We start from the raw sequence: 26,516 nt of genomic DNA, 5'->3' as shown, positions 1-26,516 counted from the left end.
CCTTTCAATTTTAAAAAACTCTAAAACCCCCAAAGACCATGTGTCTTCAAAGGCCCCTTGCCTCCCAGGGTCAGTGTTTCAGGCTCTCAGGGAGGCCAGGCCCCTCAGAAATGAGGTAAAAATGGTCACCATGGGCAAGACTGACATTTCTCCCACGCGCCTTGGCAGACCTGGCTGGAAGTCACCCGGGGTCCTTAGACCTCTAGATAATGGGCCATCCTCCTGTCCGTGGAGAGATGACCTGCTGACATTCACAGCCCAGCACCTCCTGGCAGGGGGGTGAGCTAAGTACCCTGGGGCGTGGTGGGGACATGGAGGGAAAAGGGAGGGAAAAGGGAGTGGTGGGCAGGGGGCTTTCATGGCACCAAGGACCCACTCACCCATTAGAGGTCCCCCCAAGGTCCTGGGCATTCACTGATCTCAGCCCCTGGTCCCCCAGATGAGGAAACGGAGGCTCAAAGAGAAGAAAGGATTTGGCCAACGTCACTTTCTGAATTAGGAGTCCTGTGTCCTGTCCTGCTGCTTCTCAGCAAGAGCCCTGCCCCCAAATCTCCTTCACACCCACCAGCTGCAGCCCCCAGCATTTCTACTAGAGAATCATTCTGCTCAGTTCTTCCCAGGAGGCAAGCAGGACAGTCAGGCAAATGAGGGAAACTGAGGCTCAGGCTGGTGAAGGGGTAGAGGGGTCAGAACGCACACTGGGCCTGTCTTGTCCAGTCAGCAGACACTTGCCAGGCTCAGATGGTCCTTGGAGCCAGCGCAGTGCTGGAAACCAAGGGCACAAAGATTCGGGAAGCTTCCAGTGTGCCCTGCGGGGTTCCAACAGAGCCTGTGTAAGCGAGGCCAGGAGGAGGTCCCAGCCGCCCTCCTCCCCCTGCCTGGCCTCTCGGGCTCTGTATTCCTTCCTCTGGCGGCCCTTGCCCTGTCCCTGCCATCTGCAGGCCGTGCTGCGGCCGAGGCCTGGGACAGAGCAGGGTTTGCCCCCAGCAGTGACAGAGCTGCTCTGTCTGCATCTGGGAGTCCGGCGGGCCTCACCTGTGCGTCTCTCTGCCCACACTGTGGCTGGGGGACAGGGGGCTGGGGAGAGGGCGCCCTGGTCACAAGCAGCAGGTGCACTCAACCGGGCCCCCATGGGTTTTGGTAATTAATTAATCATCAGGCTGTTTAAAGATTAACGAGAGCAGAATGTGGGGGAGAAGACTTAACCCATGATGGGGGCACAGGGGAGGATCTCACCCCTTCCCTGGCAACCCCTGGACCCTGTGACACAGGTGGGGGGGGTGTGAAGGTGCGGGGGTGTGCAGTCCCCCCGCTCCTCCCTGCCTCTGCACCTCCCAGCCTCCCCTGGTCTCTAAGGAAGTTGGGGCTGAACTCACAGTGGGGGGCTGGGGGTGTAAGATGGGGTAAGAAAGTTCCTCCAAAAACAAAACTCCCAGGCTTGGGTCAGATCTCCGTCCACAGGCACTTACCCGGGCAGTGTGACCTAAAGTGAGTGACTCCCCACACTGAGCCCCAGTCTCCTGATCTGCAGACCCTCGGTATTTACTGACAGGTTGGCTTGAGGATTCTCTAAGATAATGTCTGCCAAGTGGATGCCGTGAGACTGGCGCTTAGTAGGTGTTTGGCGTCTTCCTCCAGGGACCTGACACCCTAATTCCTTGCACTGTGTCTGCACCACCCCCCACCCCCAGTGTCAGAGTCACTCTCTTCTGCAAGTAAAAGTCAAGTTCAAGTTTGATTCCACCCCCCGGGGGAAGGGAAAGCGGCCCTTTCTCCAGGGCCAGGTGGGAAGGTGAGTCAGCTTCCTCACCTGGGCTGACTCACACCTGTGTTGGGGGCGGAGCAGGGAAGAAACAGAGGCACTTTCCTTCCTTCACTCTGCTGCTGCCACATCCAGACAGTCCCAAGCTGGCCAGCTCTCCCAGGCCCAGACTGGAATGGGGGGCATTAGATGCACCCCAGAGGGGGTGATATCCCCGAGGCCCAGAGAGGGGCCAAGATGCCCCCTCATACGACACACCAGAGGCAACACCACAGCCTGCCTCCCCCCACCTCCCCCTGCACCATTAGGTAACAGAGACTCGCCCTGCCCACCAGCCCCGCCACCCCCCCTCCTCCCTCCAAAGGTGCCCAAGGGGTCAGCGAGCGAGTCGTGGTGACTCAGGAGCAGGGAAAGGCCCATGAAGTCATCCAGCGGCCACCTCGGGAGTTTGGGAGCCTGTCTGGACCCTGGGCTCACCGGCCGGTCGGGGAGTTCCCCAGGGAGGGGCTGTCTGCTCCCCGGGCTGCAGGACAGAGACGGCCGGTGACAGAGGGAGTCCGGACGCTCCCAGCCCTCGACTCTACCTGCCCTGACTGCAGGCCTCGGCAGAGGGGTCCCCTGGCCCACCCAGCTGCCGTTGCCCACAGCCCCACCACAGGGAGGAGCCGAGTGGGAGCGCCTGCAGTAAGCCCGGGGCCTGGCCGGGTGAGCTAGACATCGGGACTGAAGCTTTTAACTCTGTGACCGTCAGGAAAGCTGAAAAGCAAGTGTTTTCCGGGACCCAAGGCCCCAGACAGCAGAGTAACAGACCGGGGTTCCAATTCTGACATTCCCCGGCCTCAAGGCTTGGAGCCATTCGCAGCACCTCTCTGGGCCTCAGTTTTCGCTTCTGTAAAATGGGGATCATGAAAGCCGCTGGCCCAGTGGCTGGGAGGATACAATGAACACACGTGGTAGCGTCCTGGCAGGAAGCACATAGAAGGGGCTTTAGGAGAAGCGAGCTTGGACAAGGGGCCACTCTGAGCTGGCCAGATGAGCTATGCAGAGGCGTATCAGAGGATCTGGGAGCGTCCCCAGAGCTGAGGGGCAAGGAGGGGCTGAGGGGAGAGCCAGTGAAAGGGGCGGCCGGGAGGAAGGCCACACACACACAGGAGCTTGGGTGGGGGGGGCGCCTGGCTGGACTGAGGAGGAGAGCAGGGGAGAGACACCCTCCCATCGGCTGAGCCCACTAGAAGCTGCTGGGTGGGAAGCCCGCTGTCCCGAAAACCCCCAGAACAGGGCAACGGACAGACAGAATGAGAAGCAGCAGAGAAAGGACCAGGGGGCAGCAAGCAGAAAATGATCTGAATGATAATGAAAATGACTTCATTCAGCAAATGTTTACTGAGCGGAGGAGCCATGGCCACGCTTTGTTCTGGGCCAAGGGACAGAGTGGTTGACCCAGACAGACCAAGTCCTCACTCCATGGAGGGAGAGCGAGGCAGAGAGAGGGAGGTGATTGGGCCACGAGAGATGTTTTAACCCAAGGAAGTCCCTATAGGGCCATCAGAGACCATTTATACACATGGGGAAACTGAGGCCTTGAAGGAGGCAGGGACTTGCCCAAGGCCACCCAGAGAGCCAAAGGCACGGGGAAGCTCCGTGCGCCCGCCCCCATCACTCTTCCAAGGCCCAGGAGGTTGCTCAGGCTTACAGGGAGCGGAGACCCAGGAATTCCCGGTCAGCCCGTGCCTACCTCGGCCATTCCGGGCTCCGCCGAACCACGAGCGGCAGGGTGGGCGCGGGGCCACTGTGGGGAAGCAGGTCACGAGGGAAGTGATGTGCTCACATTCCTAGACAGGCCAGCACATTCCTGCTGGGGTGCCTCCGTGCCACCCACTCAGCCCCACCCTGCTCCCCCGTACACAGTGTGCATTGTCTGCCCCAGACACTTTGAGCTGCCGCTCTCCCAGCCTCCGACACCGCCCCACACCCTCCTGTTGCCAGGTGGGGCTCCACAAGCCAAAGCACCCCGGTCCCAGGCCCCAGTCCCCCAAAGGGCAGCCACGCCAGCTATCTTGCAGTGATCAGAGAGGGAAGGCAACTTGCCCCAAGTCACCCAGGCCAAAATCCAAATCCCTGGACACCAACCCCCATGAATTTCTCTTCCCTAAGAACTCCCCTTCCAAGCCCCTCTACCCAGGGAGCCCCTGGACACCCCAGCTCACAGCTCCTCCCACGGGCCGGGCCCGTGCTAGGCCTCGGCGACCCCTGCCTTCACGTCACCCTGCCTGGGTGTGAATATCCCCATTTTACAGTCCAGGAAGCCAACTCAGGAAGGAAGGCGCTTGCCAAGGCCACCCAGCGAGGAGCAACTGAGATGAGATCTAGCCCAGGTCGTGAGTCCCAGCCCACGCCCTCCACCTCCTGCAGGGAATAGCTCAGAACAGAGCAGGCCTGGTGGGCGGCACCGAGAGAACATCCAGGGGGAAAGCGGTGTCCAAACAAATCTCCGCAGCAAGGGTGTGTTCGTGGTGCACAAAAGCAGGGCTGTCTGTCAAAGATCGTTCACTCGTCTGTCACGCGGGTACCCATCCCACGATCCAGGCAAGGCAGCCGGGATGCAGGGCAAGGGATGCCCTCGGGGAGAGGGGAGCGTGTTCCAGGGAGAACAGTAGACGCAGGTTGGGGAGATAGTAAGGGCCCTGCCCGCAATTAAACCAGGGACCACCCTATCTAAAATATCAGCCCCTAAGTATTTCAACTTTCCTTATCAACCCCTAAAATGACAACTTCCAATCCCCGTTTTCTGCTTTCTATTTCTCCCTAGCCCTCACAGTGACCTCTTCTAACCCACAACAGTACAAATCTGTCTACCTGTCCTCAGTTCCCTCCTGAGGGCATTGGCACGCGCTGTGTACCTCTCCCCCCTCCCTGGGACACCTCGCAGGAGCCTCGTGGCTCCTTCCCTCACTCGCTTGAGGGCTCGCCTCCCTAGTCATGTCCTTTCGCTTCCTTCCTACTTCTTCCTGCTCTCCAATTTACAACATATTTACCTGTTTTCCTTGTTCAGCAGCTGCCCACCCCCCCACCCCTGCCCCGTGTAGATGGGAAGGTGTGTGACCCCTAGGATTTTCACCTCCCACTGTACGAAGTAGACAAGAGGGAAGAGATGAATCAAGACTGATGATGAGATATTTTAACTCAACATACCTGTAAAACGGGCTCCAAGATCGAGAGCCAGATCACTTCTGGCCCCCAGAAGTGATCCCTTCTTCTTCTCCTTCTGGTCAGCACCCACCCACCCACCCGACCGCCAAGGAGGACCATCCTCCTGCCTCGCCCCGCCTTGACCTGCGTGTACCCACAGCCGCGGCCCGGGCTCCTTAGCTTGTGTGACTTTTTGCTCCCAATGGGAGATTTGTCCACATCGTTGTGGGCAGCAAGGAGCACCTGTGGGTTTCTAGCTTAAGAAACTAGGTGAGCAGTGGTGCCATTTACTGAGCCAGGGATGGCCAGTGGGGAGCAGTGGGGGGGGATCCGGTGTTCTGTTTGGGGCCACAGAAGAGACAGCGGAGCACAGGCTGGTGATGAAAGGCAACATCAGCTTGTTGGCGCCGTTAAAGTTGGAGAGTAGGGGTGTGTTTGAATGATCCATACAACCGAAGGAGACGTCTCCCTGCCACAGACCCAGGGCCACCTGCTCTGGGTCAGGCCCCCCACCTGCTCTCCAGGGGATGCCAAACTGACCTGTTTTTCAGGAGAGGAATTGAAGCCCAGCAAGAGAGAGTGACTTGCCCAAGGGCGCACAGCAGGTTAGGGTTGAGCCACAACTCTGCCCTGCCCTCTGGCTGTACCAGATGGGCTCGGAGAGACCTGACTCTTGTCCAGATGAGGGTCCAGCCCATGCTGAGGGTCCAGGTTAGCTGGGAGGTGTTCAGAGGGGCAAAGCAAGCCGTGAAGGCTCCCCATGGGAAGCAGACCTGGCAATAGGCCCAAGGAGCCTGGGGCAGGGTAACCCCCACCTGAGGTTACCGTCTCCCCAGCCGTGACATCACGGCTCTGGGCCGCACAGCTGGAGGACCAGGCAAGCCGAGGCGGGGCCAGCTAGGTAGCTGGAAGGATGTCACCAACCCTGGGGCAGCCCCCCATCAGCAGCCAAATCCCCCTGGAGCATGACTGGCCCTCGTGTGCCCTGGAAACCAGACTGAGAGGCCACTAGGGTGGGGAAGGTGCCCATCGCTTCTGGTCCGGAGGCCTCGTCTTGCAGATTAGGAAACTGAGCGGCGCCTCTCCCAAGGTTACCTGGCAAGGAAAGGGCACATCCTGGGAGCAACCCAGCACAGTGCTCTGCCCTCTATGTTCCCTGGGACACAGTGCCCAGCCAAGGGCCATGGTCCCCAGCACGCTGATGGGTGAGGGCCCGAGGAGAAGCATGAGCAGTGGGAGAGGGCTGTGCTCAGGAGAAACCCCTGCCCCCAGGAACTCACAGGAGCACAACTCAGATGGGGTCTGTGTTTATCGGCTGTCGTTGCAAGGAATGTAAGCCCCATGTGAACGGTACTTGTCTCTGCCCCATGTGGCTGGGTCCCCAGCACCTAGCGTAATGCCTGGCACGTCGTAGATGCTCAGTAAACATTTGAATCCGCAAGCGAATCTATATAAGGGAGAGAAGGCCGCTAAAGCTGTCATCCCTGGCGCACATGATGGGGCCACAGACAAGGTTGGAGGATGTGGTCAGAGCTCACCCACATCCTGCCTCTCCCCACCTACCTGTCCTACCTTGGGTGTCCACAGGCCAGGGCTCTCTCCCAAACCCCCCACTCAGTCCCGACTTCCAGTATGTTCCCTGCCCCTTCCCACAGCTCCTCCTCCCCCAGGGGCTTGTTGGGAGCCAGCGTGAGGAATTCCTGGCCCCTCGTCAGGGGAGGTGCCCCGGCAGGCGGGAGGCCGTGCACACACGCCAGGGACTGCTCCGAATTCCAGCTCCCACGAGCCTGCTGGGAGCATGCCAAAGCGGGGCTGGGAGTGGCGGGGAGCCCCTTCACAGGAGCCAGGGGGGCACAGGGGGAGCCTGGGGAAGGGCTGGTGTGGGGGGTGCCGAAGAGCAGATCCGTCAGAGTGGACGTGGGCTGGGCCCAAGGGCAGAGCTCACCACCTCCAGTGCCCAGATGGGAAGACTGAGGCCCCCTGGTGTCAAACTCTGAGCTCCTGGCTCTTGGCAGGCCCCAGATCTGAGATGGCTGGGTTCTAGGGGCGTGAGGTGGGGGGCTCAGTCTGTGAGCAGATACCATACGTCCAGGGAAGAAGAGGGGTGTCTGAGCGGCTGGTTAGCACGAGACCCTATAGAAAGAGCCCCGGACCTGCGGCGGGAGGTGGGGGTGCCTTGGGCTGCCCCTGCCCTCGGTGGGAGTGGGAAAGCCCCTCCCTCCCTCCCTGTGTCTGGAGTCTCCCCTCATTCCATGAGGGGCTGCCCTGGGTGGGCTCGGCACCCTCAGCCCCTGGGAGTGTGGGCAACAGGAGGGAAGGAGGTGGCAGAGCTCGTGGAAGTTTCTCAGCTGGACCACTTCTGGGCACCCCCTCCCGACCCGTCCCCTTCTGGTCCTGGGTCAAGGCCAGGTGCCATGAGCTCAGGCAGGGGCCCCTGCCCAGCTGTCAGTGCCGGGGCTGTCGCCAACGCCCACACCCGTGCACCTGGCCTGCCACTGAGCCACCCACCACCGCCCCCTCCCCAGTCCCTCCTCCCGCCCCCCAGCTCCCGTGGCACCTCAACCCACGGTGTGGCGTTGGGACCACAGACAACTGGATCCAGACTTCCGGAACCACAGAGCCTTTGAACTAGAAAATTCTAGCACCACAGGTTCTTACAACCAGAAAATTCCAAGGCCATCGAATATTGGAACATTTTCCATTCCAGGCCCAAGGTTCTTATAACCAAATAATTTCAGAAATGCAGCGTCTTGCAACCAAAGAGCATAACCATGGAAATGGATTTAGGGAAGAGTGGGAGCGGGCTCTGAGTAGCAAATTCCCAAACAAGAATCCCAGTGTCCCAGAGGACACCAGCCCTCGATCTTCCCACCCGCCAGACCAACAGACATCCTGTAGCGGGATGAGCAGGCCCCGGGTGGGGGTCGTTCCACTGGCCCCTGCCATGGGGCTGTGTCTCTGGGCCTGAACAGCAAAGGCGGGAAGGGAGAGGGGAAGAGAGAGGGTGCTTCTGAGCAAACAAAAGGAGCTGAGGACCTTGCCTCTGGGCCCTGGGCAGGTACCTTTGCCAAGAGAGAAGGAGAAGAGAAAGAAAGCCATTGATGCCACGGTTTGGGCGGCGGGTATGTGGTCACAGGGGGTGGTGGCAGGATCTACCCCCTCCCCGGCTGCTGGAGCTTGAAATTTTCTCCTGGCAGGAAGGGCCCACCCTCCCAGGAATGGAAAACAATCCTTGGCATCTGGTCCCTGAGGCGTGCAAGGTCCTTGACAATCAAGCATTATTATCCTCCCTGCCTCACCCAGTGCAGAGGGGAAACTGAGGCAGGTGGGGTCTCTATCTAAACCAAGAGCCTGAATCGGCCCCTGGCAGATTCCAGCGGTCCTCATCTCTGATGGAGGAATGTCAGAGCTGAGAGAGCCACCGAGAAGGGGCCTGGGTCAGCCCTGGCAGGGCAGATGGGAGTGGAGACCAGAGAGGACAGTGGTTTGCCCAAAGACACCCAGCACGCTGCGGCAGAGTCTCTTACTGCCTCCACAAAGGCTCATTTCCAGGCCCTCCTCCTCTAGGAAGGCTTTATGGATCATGCTCCCCTGGGCCCCTATGTGCCTTAAGACTTTACCACTCCATGCTGAGCAGTATGCTCTAACTACTATGTTGTTTTTACAGGTATTCTGTGGGGAAATGTCTCATCTTTTCAGCCTATGCTATGTGGTTTCCCTCTATCAGCCTGGAACCAGAAGCCCTGGGTTGAAGGTTTCATGCCCCTGCTCAAACACCTACCATGGCTCCCCGCTGCCCCAGACCAGTGCAGGCAGGCACTTCCGGGACGGGGGTCCTGTGGCTGCACTGCAGCCTTATTCCTTGGTGCCACTGGGCAGAGCTCTCACCAAGTTCCTGGCAGCTACCACCAGGCCATCTCTGTCCCTCACTTCCTGCTCCCTATAGCCCCTTGCCCTCCTCCCTCCTTCCCTGGCCAAAGCATCCTCATCCCTCAAGCCTCAGCTGAGACCACCTGCTGGGGGCAGGTGCCTCCTCTGGGCCACCTCAGACTTCCCTCTGCTGCATGTGGTGCCTGCTCTCTGAGGCTGGGCTGATCTCACCCAGGCCGAAGCGAGACCAATACCAATCGTGCCTGTTTACTGAGGTCCCACTGCTGGTTGAGCCCGTCACGTGCTCTGGCTCATCACATCCTGCAACAACAATAGGAAGTGGGTTCTTTTCCGATCATCCCCATTTTTCAGATTCCGAGACTCGGCCAGTGTGGCTAAACTGCTTCCTCAAGGTGACACGGTTAATCGGTGGTGGAGCTGAGACCCGGACCCTGAGAGTCTGGCTCCAGAGCCCACATGCTCTTCCATCGGGGTCACACCACCCAGGGATGGGAGGACGGAGCACTGAGCCCCACGGTGCCCGGGAGTCTTGGAGCATCCAGGACCTCCTAGCTCAACCCCCTGAGGCCCCAAGAGGGCCAGTCCCTTGTTCCAGCAGCCCCACAGACACACTCCATACACAGAGACACACACCGCCTCGCATTCTCTCTCTCTCTTTCTCTCTCACACACACACACACACATGCATGCGGACACGCACACGCAGCACACCCAGGCACATGTACAGCACACACACAGCTCATGCACACACGCATGCACAGATGCACACATATGCGTGCAGACACGTGCACAGCGCACGCATGCACACACATATGCACACACACGCGCTGATGTGCACCCACATGCACAGCTGCACACGTGCATGTGGACATGCACACACAGCTCATGTGCACACGCACGCACAGATGCACACATATGCGTGCAGACACGTGCACAGCACACGCATGCACACACATATGCATACGTACAGCACACGCGCCTGTGCACGCACACACAGCTCATGCACACACGCACGCACAGATGCACACATATGCGTGCAGACACGTGCACAGCGCACGCATGCACACACATATGCACACGTACAGCGCACACACACACAGTTGCACACGTGCATGCGCACACACAGCTAATGCACACACGCACGCATAGATGCACACATATGCGTGCAGACATGTGCACAGCGCACGCATGCACACACATATGCACACACGCGCACTGATGCGCACCCACATGCACAGCCGCACACGTGCATGTGGACATGCACACACAGCTCATGCACACACGCACGCACAGATGCACACATATGCGTGCAGACACGTGCACAGTGCACGCATGCACACACATATGCACACACGCGCACTGATGCGCACCCACATGCACAGCTGCACATGCGCATGCGCACGCACACACACACCCGCGTGCCCCTGGCCCCTGGGACCGGCTGCAGGAAGCCCTCAGCTGCCCAAGCCTTTTTCACTTCAGCTTTTCCTAAATTTGCTCTGAGGAAGTTGCGGCCGCCTCCGGGTTCTCCCCTCTCTCTCTCACGCGCTCCAGACCACATCCCTTCCCTCCCCAGCTTCTCTGGAACCTGGAGAACAATGACCAAAATAAGGGAACAGGGAAGACAGTCAACGTGATGAGTAAGGCCATTCTCCCTAAGGTGGCAAGCGATAGTGCTGTGGAAAGGAGAAGAGGTGGGCACAGGGGGACATCAGGAGAGCGGGCTGCAGTTTTCACTAGGGTGGTCAGGAGAGGCCTCGCTGGGGAAGTGGCATTTCTACCAACTTCTAGAGGGGGAGCATTCCAGGACAAGAGGAGAGCTGGTGCAAAGGCCCTGAGGCAGCAGTGCACCTACCATGAGAGGAACAGAGAGGAGGCCAGTGTGGCGTGGAGGAGTGTGGGGAGAGAGGGAGATGAGGTCAGCAACTGGGCACTGGGGTGACTCGGGCTGGAACTCTGCATCCGATGGGAGCTATGCAGGGTTTGGAGCCGAGAAGGGAGGCACATTGTTTTATTACTGTGGTAAAATCCACATTGCATAAAATTTTAAGGATTTTGTTTTGTTTTGTTTTTCAGATTTTATTTATTTATTTGACAGAGAGAGAGACAGTGAGAGAGGGAACACAAGCAGGGGGAGTGGGAGAGGGAGAAGCAGGCTTCCCATGGAGCAGGGAGCCCGTTGCGGGGCTCGATCCCAGGACCCTGGGATCATCTGAGCCGAAGGCAGATGCTTAATGACTGAGCCACCCAGGCGCCCCCCATTTTAAGGATTTTTAAGTGTACACTAGCGGAATTAAATTCACTCACATTGTGCAGCCGGCACCCCACGGCCCTGTTCCTCTTCTAAAGTGGAGACTCTGCACGGAGGGGTGTCGTTCAACGGGAGCTTTAACAGGATCACTCTGGCTGCTGAGTGGAGAATAGACATGAGCCTCCAGAATGGAAGCCGGGAAGACAGATGGAGGGCAAGGACCCCCCGGGCTCCACCACGGCCACGCGGCCCTGACTGTCTGGGTGACCCTGGCGAAATCGCTTCATTCTTCAATTCGCGTGTTCATTCTCACCTTCAGTCAGGTGGTTATTCAACAGGTATTTATTGTATTGAACACCTACTATGTGCTCGCACTTGCTGGGTGCATGGGGCACAAGAAGAGCAGAACAGACACAGACATGGCCCCTGACTCAAGGAGGATGCTGTCCAACTGGGAAGTTGGACACGGAGCCAAAAGCAGCAAGAATTGATAATGTGATGGCCATCGTGAGAGGTGGTGAGGGAGAAGCTGAGACAGCAGGAAGAGCCAACATTAGGGCACTCTGATGGGGGGGGTGTCTGTGGAGGCTTCCAGGAGGAGGTGACATTTGGATCCCAGCCCAGAAGGGCAAGTTGGGACTGCCCACTGCAGAAAAGAGGGAAAAGCATTCCCGGCAGGGGAACAGCCTATGCAGAAGCCACCTGCTTCTATGAAAGGCTTCCTCCCCATTCGCTCCTCCAGGTAAAGGGGCCCAGAGGAGCCTGTGGGTCAAGCCCAAGTTCCTCTTCTGTGAAATGGGGGTCCTCCTAGTGCCTGTCTCCTGTAGATGGAAGGAGTAAGTGAGCCAATGCTTGGCCAGTGTCAGATGTGGTGCCTGGGACAGTGCATGGGTGGACCACGGGGGGCAACTTCCCCGCCCCCACCCACCCCATTGTGGTCTGGAGAACTGGGGCCCCCTGGTGCAAGGGAGGGTCTCAGGGAAGACCTCCCAACCCCCCCTCTGCTTGCTGTGCCTGACATTTCTCCATTAGAAGCTCACTCTTTTGGGCGCCTGGGTGGCTCAGATGGTTAAGCGTCTGCCTTCAGCTCAGGTCATGATCCCAGGGTCCTGGGATCGAGCCCCGCATCGGGCTCCCCGCTCAGCGGGGAGCCTGCTTCTCCCTCTGACCCTCTCCCCTCTCATACTGTTTCTCTCTCGCTCGCTCTCTAAAAAATAAATAAAATCTAAAAAAAAAAAAAAAAAAGAAGCAGCTCACTCTTTTGAATTGTGCTTTCCCACCCTTCCAGAACCATCCATTCCGTTCAGGTTAGCCGTGGGCAGGGTATTGCTCAGCCTTCATGGCTCATCTCAAGCCTCCCTCTTTTGGAAAGCCCTCCCTGATTGCTACAGCCCATGAAGTCTCTCTCCACACTCTGCACTGACCTTTGGCCTTCTGAGTCCCAGCCTCAGAGCTGAAAGGGCGCTGAGAAATCATCCCTCCCTGAGACCCAATGCTTCAGGTGAGGAAACGGAAGCCCAGACCAGGGCCTCGGGGGGAGCAGGGACAAGAGCTGGGCCGCCCCCATAGCCAGCCTGGTCGTTGTCCAGGACATGGTGCAGCCAGCACGGATCAGATTTACCAATTGCCTTTTTAAGAGGATTATCAAATCTTTCACCCAGACCGAAGGAAATGTGAAGGCGGCCTCCGTATCACAGGATCCCTCCAGGTGGCTCTTCTGCTGGGCGGCCCAGGTGCCCGGAGCTCCTTCATCTGCCCGCTGCATGGAGCTCCCGGGCCCGGGGAGGCCACATGTCCCGTTAGCGCCTCTCGGGCCACTGGACCTTCAGATGGCTTCCAGGTTTGTGCTATCGATCAGGATTTTAAAGATAAAAGCAGAGCTGTGAACTCCAGAATTCAAAGCCTCGCGTGAAACAAGCTCACTCGGAGGGCCACACCAAACAGCTGTGGGTCGATTTGGCCCTTGGGCTGCCAGGTGTTACCTCCGGCTCAGCAGGCCTTGGGGACCAGACCAGGCAGAGCCCTGTGGGTCAGCTGCCCTCTCCAAGCCCTGGTGTTACCGTCTGTGAAATGGAAGTAATACTGCCTATTCACAGGGCTGTCCACACATTCAGGATTTACTGACGGGGAGCGCGGGCCAGACGTCCAGCAAGGACTCCATGCCAGGAGCCAAGTGGGGCACATCCTCCACCCAATCCTGTTGAATCTTCACTGTGGCCCTCAGAGGGCTGTCACGGAAAAGCCATGGAAAGTTTTTGAGCAGGGAGGGCCTGCCTTGATTGAATATAAATGTTCAGGGCTTTAGACAGTGCAGGTCCCAGGAGCAGAGTGCTAGGCACAATGTCGGATCCCTGTGCTTGTCCCTCCAAAGCCTCCGTCCACCCTCCACCCCCTGCTCTGCGCCCCAGGACGCTGACGTCTGGGGCCACCTCTGAGGACAGCCTCAACCGAGCGTCTCTGCTGGCTTCCCGTTGGGCTCGGCCAGCAGGAGAGCCGAAGGTTGAGGGCGGTGGTGTGCTGGCCAATGTTTAACAACCAGCTCTCTGGAAGAAAGGCCCTGATTTGTAGTGTTTATGGATTTCCCTGGTATAAATACTTCTGAGAAGGTGGAGACGGACACACAGATGGCTGAGTGGTGGCATGTGTCCTGGTGGGCCCCAGGGTTGTCACGCCAGTGTGGTCACGGGCCCGGCCTTGATGGAAATGGTGTGGTGTGTCAGCATCGAGGTGTGTCCGTGGTTCAAAGGGGGTGTGACGATAGCACCCCACCTCCTGTCGAGGGGATTGTCTGAGCAGCGCAAGGCACATCCCTGCCCGGCCCGGCGCCCGTGCCCAGAGAGTCTTCCCAGGGTGACCACTGCCTGGGTCCCTGCGTTGTGCCCCCGGCCGGGCGACCGGGCGCTGAGGAGTGGCCTGCCACGGGGCAGGGGCCGGCTGGAAGCCATCGGGGCCGAGGTGGTGGCCCGCGAGGATGGGGAAGTGGCGAGCCGGCTATCTTTAGCGTCTTCTCTCAGAGCCCTGTTCCTCTGCGTGCTGCTGGGGCTCAGGCGGCAGCCAGCGGGGAGGGCCACTTCTCCATAGTCATATGAAGCCTGGGGGCCCGGAGGCCAGCTGCGGGGCTGGGGCGGCCACCTGTGTGCCGCCGCGCTGCGGGCAGCATCCCCCGCGCTCCCATCCGTCAAGGCCCGTGCTGGGGTGGGGGTGGGGGTGCCGGGGGGGGGGACAAAGGGACAGTGGTGCTGCAGGTGCCGCTGGGAAGCGCTGCCCCGCCCCTTCCTCACCTGCAGCCTCCAGGCACCCACTCCACGAGGGCAGCAGGGCACAGGGGTGGGCGCTCGGTTTCTGGAGCCTGCATTTGAATCACTCTGGAGGGAGACAGCGTGTCAGACGCCCCGCAGGACACGGTCCAGCTCTGTGACCTCGCAGGATTCCCTGAATGTCTCTGGACCCCCAGTTTCCCATCTGTACAATGGGAATGCTGGTTGTAAAGATGGAAGTAACTCTGAGAGGGTCTAGCACAAATGAGCACTCTACTCCTTCTCCCCCTAAGCCGAAATGGCCCCCAGTAGCATCGGGTCAGGGCGAAGAGATACCAGGCCTCAAATCCCAGCCCTCCCACTTATCCACTGTGTGCCCTTGGGCAAGCTGCCCAACCTCTCTGAGCCTCAGTTTCTCCTCTGCAAAATGGGGTAGTAAGAGAAGCTGCCGCAAGGGCTGATCCTGGAGCCGGAGTCTGGGTGTGTAGTGCCTGCGAGGAGTGAGGCATTCGCAGCTGGCGCCACCTGCCCCACCAGGCAGTGCCCCCTGGAGGCAACGTCCGTGGGAGGGGCTGCTGAGCTTGGGCCCTGGGCAGCGTTGTGTCGCAGGTCCGGGGGACTGACGGATGAGACATGGTCAGGATTCTGCATTTTCGTAGTTCTGATGTGTTCATAGGCCCTGGAAGGTTCCTGCAGGCCACCTCCCTCACTTCCAAGCCCAGGGCTGTTATTTCCTGCCTCCTACAGAGTCTGGGTCCGGCCCCAGCCCGGCCTTCTGAGCCTGCTGCTGAAGGGGCAGGGAAAGCTCCTGGGCTCCTGGGACCAGGCCAGGAGTCTGGCCCTGGGGGAAGGGACGTGATGCTGGAGAGGTCAGCAAGCCTCGAGTACCAGCCTATGCGGTGCGACACCGCATGGAGGGCGGGCAGGGACCCCTGGGAGCTTCGGACAAGTAGCTGTGTGCTGAGAGCCGATGGGAGGAGGGCGAGGCCCCTGGGAGCGCAGGGGTGGGCTCCCAGGGCTGGGGTCAGGGCTTGGGGACAGGAGGACAGAGGGCCCAGCAGTGCAGCCTCTGCCGGCAAGGCTGTCCGTGAGGATCGGGGGAGAGGGGGCCGAGTAGCTTGGGGGTGAGCCCAGGAGGTGCAGCCAGCTCCCCACCCCTCACCCTCCACAGCCATCCCCAGGTGAGCTCAGCGAAGTCACTGGCTCTGTCGTGCCTTTTAAGGCAATGGTGGCTCCTGCCACCTCCCTGTTCCCACTTGCTCAGAAATTCCCAGCAGGTATTTTTTTTTTCTTTCTTTTTCTTCCCCCCCGATGCGCCCGCCCCCCGGAGGAATGGAAAGAGGCGCCTTGTTCTGTCACCGCAGGATTCCAGTGTAGGCCTGTCTGGGGGCTCTGGTGACAGGAAGCGCACAGCGACAGACCCTCAGAGAAGCACCCTCAGTGACACGTGCAGGCACAGATTGCAGGAGACAGACACGGCTGCCCCACCCACCACGGGCCCACAGCAATGCCTGGAGACCCTGGCTGGGGCACCCAGACACACACACGAACATGGGCGGGTCCCCGAAGCAGGGAAAGTTCACTGAGCACCTACCGTATGCCAGGCCCTGGCTAGGTAGGCAGTGGGGATCCAGTCCCACCTTCACGGACCTGCCTCCCTTGGGAGTTCAAATCCAAGTACCGAAGCCTCCCCTACCTCAGGGCCTTTGCACCTGCTGTTCTGCTGGTGGGGAGTGTCCTCTCTGTAGAGCTCACTCTGGCTGGATCCTTTACACTCTGTCTCAGAGCGGCCCCCCATCACTCTGTAGCCCACTGGCTTATTTTATTTCCTCAAGGCATCCATCGCTTTTTTTTTTTAAGATTTTATTTATTTGAGAGAGGTGGGGGAGAGCACAAGCAGAGGGGAGAGGCAGAGGGAGAGGGAGAAGCAGGCTCCCTAGGAGCCTGACGCAGGGCTCGATCCCAGGACCCTGGGATCACGAACCAATCAGAAGGCAGACGTTTAACCAACTGAGCCACCCAGGCGCCCCACATCCATCACTTCTAAAACTGTCTTGTTTACTTGTGTTTACTGTCTGCACACCCACCTAGATCAGCTTCTGGGGAGAAGGACCGTTGAGTTCCCCACTGTTCCCCCAGCGGCTGGAGGAGTGCTGTGTCCGTAGCAGGTGCTCAGGATTTGAGTGAATGCAGCTGACCTCACACACGTGTGGTTGGCCTTTCCCACTGTCCCCCAGGAAACCCTATTATTCGTCCTAACAACGTCAGCTGTTCTGTGCCCCCGCTGGGGCAGTCTTGCTCATTTGGTCCCACTAACACCGCTGAGGAGGTGAGTCACCACCAGATGAGGCTGAGGCTTGGAACTGCTCAAGGTCACTCACTGGCGGGGGACAGGCAGAAACAGAGAGGATGGGAATGGGAGGGTGTGGTCAACAGCCAAGGGCTTGCCCCTATCAAGTAAGCCAGCCCCTGAAGAGGGCTGTGTACGTATCACATGTGTGGGGACAGAGAAGAGTATGGTGACCTCGTCACCTGGAGGTGTATCTGTGGGCTGGATGCTTGTGTGCAGTCCTCAGCCTGGAGGCACACAGAATACTCTTTCCTGCCCTTAGGAGCAAGCCTTGGACCCCACATCCCATCATTCTGGCCATGCCCACTACTGAGCAGAGCCCTGGACAGGGAAGCAAGGCCCAGTGAGGACATTTCCGACCAGCAAAACCTCTCCTACCTGGGCTGGGTGGGCAGGTGGGCTCCAGGGCTGGTCTAAGGGTAGTGGGGAGCCCCCCAGGCTGTGGCCAAGGGGACGAGGGCGGGGCTCCTGCCAAGCTCAGTGTCCTCCCCAGAACCTGAGTGGGGAGACTGACAAGAGAATCCCACAGAGGCAGAGCCCAGGTCCCATGCCTGGCTCTGCCAGAGGTGCCTGGTGGCCTTGGACCATGTCCTGACCCCTTCTGCCTGTGGGCTTGACCCCCAAGACCATGGGGAATCCTGGTGAGGAGACCCTGGTAGGAAGGGGGAGAGGGATAACTGCCCTCTCCAAAGCCTAGAATGAAGCCCTGGGGCCCTCCTGCAAGATGCTGCCCACTCACCCCCTGGCGGCCGGGGCCTGAAGTGCAGCTCCAGCCACTCCGGAATCAGGATCCGGAGGACCCAAAGTCAGGAGGCACTGCAGCAGCTAATGGGTCTTCTGCATTAGCCCAAAACGGGCTTTGAAGCCCACTCCCCCAGAGCTCAGAAGGGGCTCCAGAAATGCTGGGCAGAAGACGTCATGGGAGGGGTCCCTGCTTGGGACTCATCTGTGCACCCCAGACCTCACCCTCCTGTCTCAGGGCCCTTGTCTAATTTTAGCAACCTGTTGTGGGCTTCCAACCTGGGCATTAGGACCTCACCCCACTCAATGCGGGCACCAAGCTAACTGGGAACCAGAGGGACAACTTGGGCCACCTCGAATGTACTTGGCCGGCACGTCCGCAGCACCAGCCCATCCCCATCTAGCACCACCACTGCAGGGGGTGTCAGAACCAGGTGGACAGCGGCTCCCGGCTGGGCTGGGAGCACCCAGAGCTGCCCCGGCTGCAGTCTCAAGGATCAGAGGCAAAGCACACTACGTAACCACAGGCTGCGTGAGGCAGCTCCGGCTGGGGATGGGCTCAGCAGAGTCCACAAGAGCATTGGGCCATCTGGAATGCCAGGATTGAGGCCAAGCCAGTCTGAACTCGAGAGGCCGGGACGTTCAGAGTTGAGAGGCCAAGGTGCTCAGCAGCACTACGGGTCCCCAGACCCAGAGGACAGCAGATGCCCAATTTGCTGGTCAATAGAGCACAGGGTGGAGGCTAAACCATTCCATCCCAGGATGAAGGGGCCCGATGGCTTCACCGGCTGGCCGAATCTCACCTGTGTGCTCATGTCCCCAACCTGTGTGACACAGCTGGGGGAGCTCTCCAAACCAGCACCTTCCCCAGTGTCAGCACTCCAGGGTCCCAGCAGGCCCACCCCCTCCCAGTATCACATGGCAAACAAGCCACCATTGGAACCCAATCCTACGTGGATTAGTGACTAAATTATTTACTCTTACTCTCAACAGAGCAGGGTTGGTCCTGCCAAGCCCATCAGCAACTCCAAAGACCACAGAGCACACAAAATCCTCAGCCTCCTTCCCACCAGGCCACCACCCACGCTGTGCAAACACACGTGCTCTGCAGCAGGGCCCGCTCTCACCCGGGCACACACGCACCTGCCTGAAGCCCGCTGCCCCGGCCCGGCTTCGACAGTCCAGGGCGCAGCTTTGAGCCCCCCTTACACCCTATCTGCTCCAGGCCCGAGCCAGACAAGCGGTAGGGGAACAACGACACCTTCTGGCGAAGCCCAGAGGCCAAGGGCAACATCTCTGAGAACAGAGACCCCTCACAACACGGAAGCAAAACCAGAGGCAGAAATCACTGGAAAATAATGTTTATTGAGATCCCACCAGCTGCACAATCTGCTCCTGCCATTAAGCTCCTTCTTCCTTTGCAATTCGGTCTTTCTTAAGTGGTCCCTGTGGAGAGAGGGCAGTAGGCAAGGTCAGAGGGAGGAAAGCAGCTGGGCACGAGGAATACCCCACACACGCCGACGGGATCAGACACCGCGCGGGCTCCCGGTGCGGGCACAAGCTCAGGACCCCCAGGAGCCAGCCCAGCTGCGTCCTTCTGCACCAGCACCAGATGGGCAGGTGGCAGGCTGACAGGGGACATCAACTGGGAACCATCCCAACCCCAGCCAGAGGGCGGCCAGGTCGGGGTGCTCACCATGAATGCTTTCTTCTCCTCCACCGTCTGGAATCGGCCGTGGCCAAACTTGGAGGTGGTGTCAATGAACTTAAGGTCAATCTTCTCCAGGGCCCGCCGCTTGGTCTGCACCAGCAAGGACTATGGGCCAAGAGCGGAAGGTTAGTTTCGAAGAGCTGGGCCATCCTCTGCCACCTCTTGGTTCCCAGGCCCCCTCAGCAGAGGGGCAGAGGATCAACAATCTCAGCCCCTCCCGCAACACCTCCTGGCTAGCTGGTTTACCCAAGGATCTCGCCCTGCCGCCAGACTGAGCAAACAACGCAAGCACAGCAAACAGCTGGGCCAAGCCCGACTGGGAATTTCCTCCTCCCAGGACTTCAAAGCTGCTGTTTGAGTGGCAAGCCCCCCCACTTTTCCTTTGAACTCCCCTCCACAAAGTGCAGGCACTATGTTCCGCTGTTACCCATCCCTCCCCCCTCTGCTGGAGGGCCGAGCTCCCGCCTACCCGCCCTGACTGCGGAGAAGGGCCCCGACCTCACCTTGCGGAGAGTAAGCACTCGCTTCTTGGTTCCCACCACACAGCCTTTCAGCATGACAAAATCATTGGTCACTTCACCGTAGTGGACAAAGCCACCCTGGAAAAAACCAAGGCGTCAGGTCAGATCAAGCACAGACAATACACACGAACGACCCCTTCAGGTTCAGGTGGTCTGCTGCCCGATGACCGCCAGGCTGTTCTCAGAAGGAAGGCAGCAAGGAATGTTTTCCGCAGTCTGACTCGGGCGCTGTGCCCAGCGCTCATTCCAGAGCCTCATCACTGAACAGCTGGGTCTGAGACCCCACTTCTCACCAGCCAGCCCCACCAGTGGAAGACCCGGCATTTACAAGGAACAGACAGCTGGGTGCGGTCTGTGCAGGGGACAGTTAACAGGCTCTGGACACATGGCCTCCATGCATCAGCCAGGACCAAAGAGCACTAGGGTCCCACCCCACAGGTGAGGCCTGGCGCAGATTCACACAGCATGAGGGGAAATCCCTGCCAGAGCTAAGACTCTAGAGGCTGTGAGAAGACAACTCTCGTTACTCACCAGAGGGTTGATGCTCTTGTCAGATAGATCATAATCAGTGGAAGCATTGTTCTTGATCAGTTTGCCATCCTTAATGAGGTAGCCCTGGCCGATCTTATAGATCTAAGTAAAGGAATAAGCATTTTAACACTGAGAGGGCAACAGGCTCACGTGTCCCTGGACAGCAGGCTGGCTACAGGCCAGCCAGCCACCAGGGGCAAGTAACCCTCAGCTCAGCAGTGGGTTAACCAGCAAAGGACTCTGGATGGAAAGCAGCTACCAGTCCCTGACGAGGGACCCCAGCCTAGGGGCAGAAAGAAGAACCGGCTGGGCCTGAAGATACTGCCATTTGGCTGCGACAGTGCACGGAGGCCTCCCCCAAACCCTCAGAGGCGAAGGAAGGGACAGACAAGGCTGTCATCCCGGGTCACTCCAAGTCAGCTGTACCAGAACCACCTTTGACACCTTACAAATCCCACCCAAGAACCCAAACCATGCCCATCAGACAAGATGAGCACCTCGAGTCCACACGCATTCCCCAGAAGCTCCCCACCGCAGCTGCGCTAACGGGAACCGGAAACCACACCCCCAACACGGGGTCATCTTTCCCTTCCCAGCGTCAGTCTCCACAGGAGCCCCCTTGGCCCCTCACCTTCTTGTTGATCTCAGTGCGGTGATGGTAGCCTTTCTGCCCAGCCCGAGCCACGGAGAACGCCACTCGGGCAGGGTGCCATGCCCCAATACAGGCAACCTTGCGCAGGCCCCGGTGGGTCTTGCGGGGGAGCTTCTTAGTGTGCCAGCGGCTGGTGACCCCTGCAAGAGACGCGAGCTTGTCACCGGGGCATCTGGCACTCGTGCCACTGGCCCCTTTCCTGCCGAAGGCCAGTTCACCCACTTGTGGCGCACGCAAACAGAACATTCGACACACGGGTTTAATGTCCTCTCCCCCCTCGTATTTCCTCAGGTTGACCACAAGGCTAGACATAAACCTGTTCTCAGCCTGTAAGAAAAGGCCTTGGAGGATCAGCCCCAAACTAGAAGGGGACCATATGCGCTTCACAGCGTCCACCAAGTTCCTCGCCGGCAGAGCCCCCGCCCCCCCAACTTCCCAGTCCCCTCTGCCTTCTGCAGCGGCCTGCAAACGCGAGGGGTTCAGATGGATGGGGAGGGATCTCCCCCAGTCCTCCACACTTCCCTCAAGCCTGACCGCACAGCTCTTCTCGGAAGGCAGGCAGCAAGGCAAGTTTCTGGAATGTTACTCAGGCCATGCGCCAGGCACACACTGCACAGCCTCAAAGGTCTGGACCTGAAACCCAAGTTTTACCACAACTTGGCCCACCGCAAAGCTCACCCTTGTAGCCTTTGCCCTTGGTGACACCGATGACATCAATCATCTCGTCCTGCCCGAACACCTGGTTCACAGGCACCTGCTGCTCCAGCCTCTCGCGGGCCCAGTCCAGCTTCTCGGCCACTGTGCCCCCGTTCACCTGGATCTCCATGAGGTGGGCCTTCTTCTGGCGGAGAGGAAGCAGACGCATCTAGGACGGAAGCAACAGAGCTTAGATCCCAAGCTTCGAGCTCTCCTTCCACAGCAAGGGAACTCGGTGGGCAGAACCGCCTGGCAACCCTGAACCTCAAGTCTCCCTACCAGCAAAAAGAAGACTCATTCCTGTGTTCTAAGCCCCCACTGGGTACGATTCCCCTTTTCAATTCTGACGCCCAAGTTCACCATGATGAGCTGATCCGTAACAGACACACAAGGGCCATGCTAACACAAGGAGACCAGAGACAAGATCCTAGGACCAACTAGCCCCATGCTCCTCCTCATCAGCAGGCTTCTCGCCGTTCCCTCTGGGGTACTGCCCTGGTTTACCCTGGCCATCTATCTTGGTCTACTCACTGTCAGTAAGGCATTTACAACGTGGGAGAGTGGAAATAGCACCTCAGTCAAGGGTACAAGCTGCAAATATTAGGGGAAAAAAAGGAATTCAAGCCTAAAGCTTTTCATTAAGAGCAGCCCAGCGCTGTTCTACAGAACATTCTTCAGTAATAGGCATACAAATGTAAGCAGATATGGTCATTGCTAACCGTAGGGAAAATGAGTACTTAGGAACTGGACGTAAACCTAAGATGATGGCTCAGACCAAGTGTATGAGGTAGCCATTCTAACCGAGTCAGGAAAAGGCCCGCTCCGCTTGTAGCAAGTCAGATTTGAGCGCAAATGGCCAACATCCTACTACTGCCTATTGTTTTCAGGTAGGCGTTTTACAACATTAAGGACTCACCAGTTCCTCCACCACTTTTTCTACAATGGGGCACGGTTTCCCTAATACAAAGCCCATAGAGACACAGCGCCCTCTGCTGGCAACAGAGAAACCAACCCACCAGCCTGGAGGCAGCCCTGGCTGCCTTCTCAGACCAACAGTGTAGTCTTAGCCTGGCCCCAGAAATCAACGGCGGCGCAGGTGCCCCAGGCTGATCGCTGGATGCTCATCCATCCAGACAAGCCTAAAGAACCGGAATCCGACTTACCATCCCTCTAAAATCCTGAGACTTGGCACAAAGTCAGCTTGAGCTGAGGATCAACTCAGCAGGTAACTAGGTAAGCACAAGGTAGTTACCTTGAAGCAGTGGGACAGTCGCCCTCCTTTTGTGCCCCTTGTCAGAGTGCTCACCTGGGTGTGGGCGATGACGCGGATCACCTGGCAGTACTTCTTCATGCTGCTGAAGTCCTTCTCCAGCTGCTTTTTGCCATCATCATCCTGCCACTTCTTGCAGTATTTGGTGAAGGCCTTCTTCTTAGACTTATGCCTTCAGGAGCAGAGCAGAGTTGGGGAGGGGGCCGGGTGCAGGCCTTCATCACCCCTCCAGGGGGTGAGCGGAAGGCACACTGGCACCACATGGGGACAGGGCTCATTGCCGGCTTCTAAGGAGCCTTTTCCACCGGCAAGCGGAGCCTGGATGGAGCTCATCGGGCAGAGCCGAGCGGAGCTGAGCAGAGGTGCACAGAATTAACGCAAGTCACAGCATTCAAGCACACGCGAATTCTTGCTCCGGCTTAGCCATCAACCCACCCACACTCCCAGGCAGCACTGGGGGAGTTACACTGCTCTGTTTCAACCGGACTCTCAACACTTCCCAGAACTGAGAGAACACTGAATACCGAGTCCTCAGCCAACACCCACTAGGGTGAACATGAAGGTCTGTCCTCCTATCTGTTCTGTTCAGGAGGCAACTAAACCACACACCAGAGCAGCTCTCCCCCTGCTACAGAGAAGCCCAGCACAGGGTATTCTCTTCTCTCCTAATCCTAGTCCAGGCCTCCTCACCCCTTACCAGGTTTTATTTATTTGAAAAAGAGGGAGGGAGAGGGGACATGAGCAGAGGGAGGGAGAGGGAGAAGCAGGCTTCCTGCTGAGCAGGGAGCCACATACAGGACTTGATTCCAGGACCCTGGGATGACGACCTGAGCTGAAGGCAATGGCCTAACTCACTGAGCCACCCAAGTGCTCCATCCCCTTACCAGTTCTTATAGAACCGCCTTTTGCATTCATCACTGATGTGCTCGGCAAAGATGGTCTTAAAGGTACGGAGGCCTCGAGGGGTTTCCACGTAGCCCACGATGCCCACAACCACCATGGGTGGCGTCTCCACAATGGTCACAGCCTCCACAACTTCCTTCTTGTTCACCTCTGCCGAAAAGAGTGGTCAGACTTGAGTGGGATGGCTAGAATCGCCCACAAGGGATTCACGGTGTTTTGTGTGAAATGCCCACTTAGGTCAAGAGAGCAACGTGCTTTGGGTAACAGGCAACTTTGTGGAAATGGGGCCTTATCACCAGTCTGGACTCCCAGGCCTGTCCTTACCACATACAATTCTAACTCAAAAAAATTTCAGGACTCTATGACAAACAGTCCAGCTTCAGTTCTCATCACAAATCTCTAAAAGCAAATTCCTTATTACCTAGATAATACAAGAGTACGAAGTATAATGGGTTGTGGTAATAGCTGAGCTCAGCGTAGACATTCAATACCAACATTAGTATGTACCGTGTGGTTCAGTAGCCAGTGTCTTTTTTTTTATTTTAAAGATTTTATTTATTTATTTGATATAGAGAGAGAGCCAGAGAGCACAAGCGGAGGGAATGGCAGAGGGAGAGGCAGAAGCAGGCTCCCCACCGAGCAGAGAGCCCGACGTGGGGCTCGATCCCAGGACCCCGGGACCATGACCTGAGCCAAAGGCAGACGCCCAACCACCTGAGCCACCCAGGCACCCCACCAGTGCTGTTTTACTTAGTGATTTTTCTCCTTTGCACTTCATAACCCAGCGACACGGGCAGCATTCAAGCTTTTAGATTAAGGTGCACAGGTACTAATTAGCATACTCCTCTACGCTGTGGCTCTTGAAGAATTTACTCACGTGCTGCTCTGACTTCAATACATCCCCCCACCTAAAGCAGTAATGCCAGCCACCTGTAGCCTTTAGTAGGAATCAATCCTAATGGAGATTTCCATCCTGTCAAGAGATGGACTTTGACTAGTCTAGTCCATCCCCATCCTCTGCTCCTAACCACCACCACCACCCCCAACCAGTGTGAAGGGTCCTGCTTGTACTCACTGGATCCTGGCCTGTCCACCTCCCGAACGATGTGAGTCATGCCAGCCTTGTAGCCCAGGAAGGCTGTGAGGTGGACAGGCTTGGAAGAGTCATCCTTGGGGAAGCTCTTGACCTTCCCACGGTGCCGGCTGCTGCGTTTCCGAGGCAAGAAGCCCAGGGACCCATGCCTGGGAGCGGAGAACTTCCTGTGAGACTGGGCAAAAAGGATCAACGTTAGCACTCAAACTTGTGTCAAGCAGCTCACTTCTGATGCCCGGCTTTGCCTCAGTGGTGGAAGGATGCGCCGCAACGCGTAGTCCACACCAGAGACCAGCGGCCCAGCTAACAAACACGCTTACAGGCTGGCCTGGGTTCACTTTGAGAAAGGTCACACAACCTAAATGACTTGAATCTTTGCCACAAAACCTCGTTTTTTGATCTAAGAAAATGTACCCTCCCCTTTTTTCCTCTAAATAGGACAAAAGCACACCAGCTGATGTCCTTAAAATCATTTCACAGGTGGCTTTACGATCAAGTCAACACAAAACGGCTACTGGGACCAAGAGCTGGGTGGCAGACGGCACCACAGGCTCCCCCGGCTAGAGTGACACCCGAAGGCCATTAGAACTCGACGGAGCCAAATCAGAACATGACCATCAGCACAGAGCCTCTGTCCGCCCGTCAGTGAGTTCATCATCTGTGGTTCCTGGGAATTCCAGAGGCCTTACACCGGGTACCAACGACCCACCCACGTCAGCCCGAGGCCTCAGCAACCCCGGCCCAGGCTCCCCTCCCACGTGCTACCGTGATTTCTGCACCTCCCCCGGTCAGCACGAACAGGGCCTAGCGCCCCCACTCAAGGTCCTCCTGACCAGTGTGCTCACAGACTCCAACCTAGATCCACACTCAACTGGTGAGCTCGAGAAATGATCTGGGACTTGAAAATTTCCGGGCTCGGGGCCTCCGAACCGGAGCACGCCCCGCCGGCCTTCGCCAACCACAGGCCTCCGCTGTTTTCAGAAAATAGGCCTCACTGTGGATCTCGCTAAGTCTCCCGTGCTCCCGGAGCAGGCCCCCCGCGCCCGCCGAGTTGAGATGGCGGCGATGCGCCACGGATTGAGCCGCACCACCGCGCCAACAAAGACGAAAACGCCATAGTGAAACGTACCATCACGCCGCCAAATGCTACCGGTAGAGGTCGGACCGCTCGCGACGAGCCATTTATAAACCCCAGCCTGGGCCCGCCCCTTCCGGCGTGCGAGCGCGCGCCCGCGGTGGACGCCGGGTCGTGGGGCGGGTAAGGGTCGCCATTTCCACGCACGCTCGTCCCCGCCTAGCGTTCGTTCGGAGCTGGACGTCACCCTCGGGGGCGGGGATTAGGGACTACGGCGAGCGACCGCGTTCAAACTTCGGGAAGAGCCGCGGAAACGCTGGCGGAGGATTGGACTGCGGCGGCGGTAGGGCTTTAGGTCGCTGCCAAATTTGCTGAAAGACGCCGTTACGCTGAAGCTAAGTAGCAGCGTCTTTTTTTCATATGAAATGCAGTCACCTCCAGGATTGAATGACCCAGCTGTGGGTTTCAGTTCCAAAGCGCCTTCGCACGTGGTATCCCATTTCTTTCCGTCCCACACAGTAAACCCGCGGTGTTGCCATTTGGCGGGGGGAATAGGTTGGGACGAGTTGACCCGCTGCCACCTGCTCAGAGTTGGAGAGAAAAGACTGAAAGCCCGGTTTCCTG

General features: G+C 58.2%; 1 protein-coding gene and 4 non-coding genes across 5 annotated transcripts; all 5 read right to left on the bottom strand.

Annotated features, from left to right (window-relative positions):
* Positions 1-18,785: 18,785 nt before the first annotated feature.
* RPL3 (ribosomal protein L3) lies at positions 18,786-25,984 on the bottom strand. Its single transcript, XM_021687428.1, has 10 exons — positions 25,947-25,984; positions 24,800-24,992; positions 23,706-23,874; positions 22,858-22,993; positions 21,534-21,720; positions 20,835-20,995; positions 20,204-20,305; positions 19,655-19,750; positions 19,137-19,256; positions 18,786-18,886 (listed from the first exon to the last, which is right to left on the bottom strand). Exons 1-10 carry the CDS (start codon positions 25,947-25,949, stop codon positions 18,842-18,844), a joined length of 1,212 nt encoding a protein of 403 aa, XP_021543103.1. The 5' UTR covers positions 25,950-25,984; the 3' UTR covers positions 18,786-18,841.
* LOC123325033 lies at positions 19,847-19,941 on the bottom strand. Its single transcript, XR_006540200.1, has one exon. It is a non-coding gene; the product is annotated as a small nucleolar RNA U83B (small nucleolar RNA).
* On the bottom strand, positions 21,396-21,481 carry LOC123325034. Its single transcript, XR_006540201.1, has one exon. It is a non-coding gene; the product is annotated as a small nucleolar RNA U83B (small nucleolar RNA).
* Positions 22,994-23,048, bottom strand: LOC123325040. The gene has a single exon (XR_006540207.1). It is a non-coding gene; the product is annotated as a small nucleolar RNA U82P (small nucleolar RNA).
* Positions 25,417-25,480, bottom strand: LOC123325005. Its single transcript, XR_006540173.1, has one exon. It is a non-coding gene; the product is annotated as a small nucleolar RNA SNORD43 (small nucleolar RNA).
* Positions 25,985-26,516: the final 532 nt, after the last annotated feature.

The sequence above is a fragment of the Neomonachus schauinslandi genome, chromosome 5 (genome assembly GCF_002201575.2).
Source record: "Neomonachus schauinslandi chromosome 5, ASM220157v2, whole genome shotgun sequence".
NCBI lineage: Eukaryota > Metazoa > Chordata > Mammalia > Carnivora > Phocidae > Neomonachus > Neomonachus schauinslandi.
The sequence above is the reverse complement of the archived record's forward strand: the minus strand, read 5'-3'. Positions and strand labels throughout refer to the sequence as shown.

Bases quoted from the DNA above. Each gene is read 5' to 3' on its own strand.
- RPL3 (XM_021687428.1), bottom strand. The intron at 23,875-24,799 runs GTGAGTACAAGC...TCTTTTCGGCAG, and splicing joins GGTGGACAGGCCAGGATCCA to AGGTGAACAAGAAGGAAGTT. The intron at 21,721-22,857 runs GTGAGCACTCTG...CTTCCGTCCTAG, and splicing joins GCGTCATCGCCCACACCCAG to ATGCGTCTGCTTCCTCTCCG.